The 4,910-nt window shown below is 41.6% G+C and overlaps 1 protein-coding gene across 1 annotated transcript in view; it reads left to right on the top strand.

The window, feature by feature from the left end:
- Positions 1 to 590: 590 nt before the first annotated feature.
- The window catches only part of ap5b1 (adaptor related protein complex 5 subunit beta 1), a 7,096-nt gene continuing 2,776 nt past the window's right edge, over positions 591 to 4,910 (top strand). Inside the window, exons 1-2 of the mRNA XM_014022273.1 lie at positions 591 to 860; positions 1,957 to 2,745. Of these exons, the coding sequence (XP_013877727.1) occupies positions 723 to 860; positions 1,957 to 2,745 (927 nt within the window). The 5' untranslated portion in view covers positions 591 to 722. The remainder of the gene's footprint in view (positions 861 to 1,956; positions 2,746 to 4,910) is intronic.

Here is a 4,910-nt window from a genome sequence, read left to right as displayed (position 1 = left end):
GACAGAACTCTGTTCCAGTTAACCTGAATTTAGGCCATAACAGTTCATCTTAACCTTAAAGATGTTCTCTTTTTCTTAATCTGATAATAAACAGAATAATCTCCATTATTTTGATTTATTTTTCTTTTAACTAAGAGTTCTTATGCATTTGATAATCAAGAGACAATGTTTATCAAAGTTACATGAGGAAGGAGAACAGATCCTTCTCTCTCATTGTGATTCAGCTATGGTATGGACTTTTCTGTTGAAAAAGAAAAAAATTGTGTAGGTCTTCTGGACGGGTTCTTCTCTAATGAAACGTTTCGTCTCTTCTCCGAGAGACTTCTTCATTTCTTTCTTTCTTGAATTTTGCCTGAAACTCTCAGACTGAAGAAGTCTCTTGGAGGAGAGACGAAACGTTTCATTAGAGAAGAACCCGTCCAGAAGACCTACACAATTTTTTTCTTTTTGATTTTTTATCTGGATTACTGAGATGCATCAGGACATGGTTGGCTCTCCTGCACAGTCTAAGCTCCACTCCATACCAATAGGTGGCGGTAATGCACACACAATAATTCGTCGACCGCCAACAAAATGCAAGAAGAAGAAAATGAGGAAGTGAGAAGGGGTTGTTGATAGGTTTGTCTTCACAGTAAAGAAGCTGCAGAATGCTTTAACGTCGGAGGGGCGCAGTTATCGAGATGAACATCTCTCCATTATAAAAGCTTGAGGTTTCAGTGAAGATGGCGTCAAACTGGCCGGAGAGGGTTGGTTGTTTTTGCAGCTGTCCGTCTGACTTCCTGTCGGGAACAAACCCTGAGGTGTTCCTGACGGAGCTGCTGAGGGAGCTCCGAGATGACAGAGTCAGCTACAACCTGAAGGTAACAAGGCTATAAAGTTGTAACTTTATATAAATTCATATAACTTTATATAAAGTTATATAACTCTGTAGTAAGACTGAACCAGCTGAAGTCAGCTTAAAAGGGTTGTTCCTACCGTTTATGCTGTGGTGTGTGCTCCATGATCAACTCTGTTCAGATATTTTTTCTTTCGTTTGTGAAACGTAAAGAAAATGATTTTTTTGTGTGTCTTACAGTGTTATGTCATCAGACAACATTAGAACAGGTGTAGTTTATAAAGGGTCACAGGTAAACAGTCCAAACCTGGACTAATCAAAGACTACAACCTTTACCATCAAGAACAATTTTTATTGTTTTTCTACAAACTAAAATCTGTCAAACCCTCATTAAGCAAATTTACACGAAGTATGAAATAAAGACACCACAAGTCATCAAAGGTCATATAAATAGAACATTATAAACACAATAAAATAAACTTAGGTTTAAAACCAAAATTAAACAACTAAAATTAACTTTTAAGTTTTGTATGTTTATGTTAAAACAAAAATAAAGAAGACCAAACTTTATAAAACTATAGAGACAAAACCTTTTCTTGTGTTTAGGTCCCTTAGACAAAATGTAAACTGTTATTTTATAACATTCGGTTTGAYATTTGTGGACAATAAATAAATAAAACAGGTATTCTACTTTAGAGTTGTAAAGCATATACTTGGATTCTACTGTTTTTTTTAAAGAATGAACTTTATAAATAAAAATACTTTGTTGAATATTTAGTTGTGTAAAATTCCTCTAATGAAGGCAGAGACCCTCACCTAAAGCTTTAATAATCAGATAGGTTTTTATCTCAGYTTGCTGTAATTAATGAAATATGTGCAAAATTAAGTTTTATCTTCTGTTTGGTGTCAGAGAAAAGTTGAATTAATGATGCAACTAAAAACTTCCTGTTTGATTCACTCAGTCAGTCACATTTCAGTCACATGTTCTAGACAGAAAAACTGCTGAACTCAGYTTTTCTTATCACAGCATTGAGTTGGACAACAGTGGAACTGGTCCTTTCAAAACCTGCAGCACTAAGACCAATCAAACATGGACTAAAGAATTCCTCTTGTCTCTGCAGGTGGTCCTGTTGATGCCCCTCTGTGAGTACCCGACCCTGCTGTGTCTGTCAGAATCTGCAGGGGAAGAGACAGCGTTGGACCTGATGTCGGTGTTCGCCCAGTGTCCACCCACGTCCACCCAGTTCCGCTGCCAGCTCCTGGTGGCCCTCACCTGTGTCCTCATCTGCTCCTCCTGTGCACGCAAGCGTTCCCGAGCGTCCCTGGACTTCCTGGACYTGATTTTTCAGGTGGCTCAGGATGTGGGTGACATCAACAACCTGCAGCGCTCCCTCCGGGCCACAGCTTGTGACTGCCTTCGAGAGCTGGAGGCCTGCAGCCCGGGTCTCCTCTCCCAGCGCCTGGAGCGCCTGGGTGAGCTGCGGCAGCAGGAGACCTCGGGGCTGCACCAGGTCTACGCGGGTCTTCAAACTGTGGTCCTTAGAAACGGAGTGTATCAGCTGAGTCGGGAACCAGGAGCGGGGGCCGAGCATCTTAAAGCTCTCCTAGGAGGAAACACTTCGGCTGTGTGGGAAGCAGAGCAGGACTCACTTCAGATGACAGGCGAAGACTCCCCTGGACTGGCCTCTCTGATCCTGGGCTCAATGGGCTCGGTGCTGACACTGCACACCGGAGCGGACTGTAAGGAACTGAAATCTGTCCTGTCCTCTCTGTTAGAGGAGTCCTACCTTCTCACCCCGCTGTGCCAGGCTGCACTCCTACACAGACTCACAGAGGTGGTTGCCATGGTACCTGGGATCACTCCGGCCATATTACGAGCTCAGCTGCTGCGACTGCTGGGAACCAGCGAGGTTAGTGTTTAAAGGTGACCTAATATGGGGGTCCTAGAACAAGTTAGGACACATCTGTGGGCTATACAAAACATGTTCATTTGATTTAATTCACAAAATGAATGTCAGATAATGAAATTTCACCTTTTCAGTTCTGCCTGTTCTTCAGCTCTCTTCAGAAMCTGCTGCTTTGCATAAGTTGCTATGGAAGCCCCCTCCCAACCTTTTGTTTACGTTAGCTCCACCCCCTGCCAGAAGTTTACATTCAGTTTCTTTTCAGTAGAAAGTACGATTTTTCCAAAGTAGTTCTTGTTGAAATTATTTACACCAGGGGTGCCCGGCCTTTTTTGAACCAAGAGCTACTTTTGAAGTCAGCAGTTTGCTGAGAGCTACTCGTCCAGTCTCAGTATATAAAAACATAATTTTTCGTCTCCCTACTCCTCTCTTCTTTAAAGTAAATAAAACAGAACAGAATGTGTTGCTAGTTTTATTTAGTTTAAAGTATTGTCAAACAAAACTATCTACAAAAAAAGAAAAGATAAAATCCTTATTTAACTCCTGACAGAGAAACAGAAAAGTGATGCTCGAACAAAAAGGATCAATTTTTTACCTCCTTCAATTAGTACTCCCTGTAACATGCGAGCTATGAGGGCTGGAAACCCACACACTGAGAGAACCACAGACTTAAATAACTTTGGAGCACGGGAACTCGTCTCCATTTATTCAAAGAATTCTCCTCTCTTTCTCTCTATACAGGGGGAGGAAAAACAAAACAAAAAACTATCAGGGTAAACATGGCTATAACAAGAGTACCGCCCCTTTTTCAAAGTCAAAGCACACAATATAAAACTCATTTTTACTATTACAAAAAGTGACTTACGATGGTGCAGATTCACAAATCTCCAACAACTATTTCAAACCTGGGGGGCCGAGTAGCAGCAGGCCCCCAGATAAACCAGCAGTAGGGGCAGCCCAGACCCCAGCCTGACAAATACCCAAACATACACAATTGCACCATCCCACCCTCATCCTCACCCGCACTCAGTCAAAGACATACAAGGACGCCACATTCCACTCATACCCCCGATACACACTCTATACCCCCCAGGTCCAGGACATGCACCGGCCCATGAGTTTGTCGCTGCTGGCCCCGGGGGCTGTGCGTGTGGTCGCTGGGGGGACTCTCCCATTTCTCCACTATGGTCTGATCTGGGGGGTGAGTGGGCGGATCTTCCCGTGCGGGTGCCCCTTGGGGCTCTGCGCTCGGGATTCCTCTCGGGCCCTTGGGCTCTGGTCTTCCCTATGTCTGCCTCGTGTCTTGGGGGTTGGGTCTCCGATCCCCCACAGTCACTATTAAATATTCCATTGGAGAAATCTTGTATGTACACGCATGTTCACAACCGCTCACAAACAGGTGTTCTGATCAGGGGGGTTCTGACTGGTCACTGAGTGTGTATATACAGTATGTCTGTGTGTATATACTGACAATATTTATGAATGTAGGCATGTATGTATGTATATCTTTATAGATGTACAGGTATGTGTATATTTTTATATATGCCCCTCCATGTATTTATCCATTTATTTTTCAGGTGAGCGGACAGATGTTGGGTGTGTGGTCCTGTGTTTTGTTGGTGTATATTTAATATATTTCTAATCTCTATTTGTCTTTCTATCTTTCTAATTACTTCTCTCTCTGTTTTTCTCTCTGTATCTATTTTCTCTTCACTTAAAAAAGTCACTGATGATGAAGAAATAAACTAATCTTTGGTTTCGTTTTCTACTGAAGTGACAAAAAAAAGAAAAAAGAAAACGGGACAGTTTTTTAACGGCAGTCAGTACAAGCAGTGGAATCGCCATCCAGGCGCCAGTTACTCCAACTGCTCCAACATGAATAACATTAGCTTGCTAATGCACACAGCGGTGCTGCTAGGCTAGGCAAGGTTATAATAGTTTTGGATTTGTCATTATGGTTTAGTTTTATGTAGTTGTGACATTTTTTCTTTTAATTCATTTAGTTTCAATTAGTTTTTAGCGTTTATCTTCTTGTTTTTATTAGTTATTGCATTTTTAATGCTTATTTTTAGTTTAGTTTTTTATTAGTTCTAGTAATAGTTTTTGTTGTAGTTTGAATAAACATATTTGCCGATGCATCCTCCAGCTTCAAGTGTTCCTGTGAGTTAACT

This window comes from Austrofundulus limnaeus, unplaced genomic scaffold (assembly GCF_001266775.1).
Source record: "Austrofundulus limnaeus strain Quisiro unplaced genomic scaffold, Austrofundulus_limnaeus-1.0 Scaffold322, whole genome shotgun sequence".
Lineage (NCBI taxonomy): Eukaryota > Metazoa > Chordata > Actinopteri > Cyprinodontiformes > Rivulidae > Austrofundulus > Austrofundulus limnaeus.
Note: the sequence above shows the minus strand (reverse complement) of the source record. Positions and strands in the feature narration are given on the sequence as shown.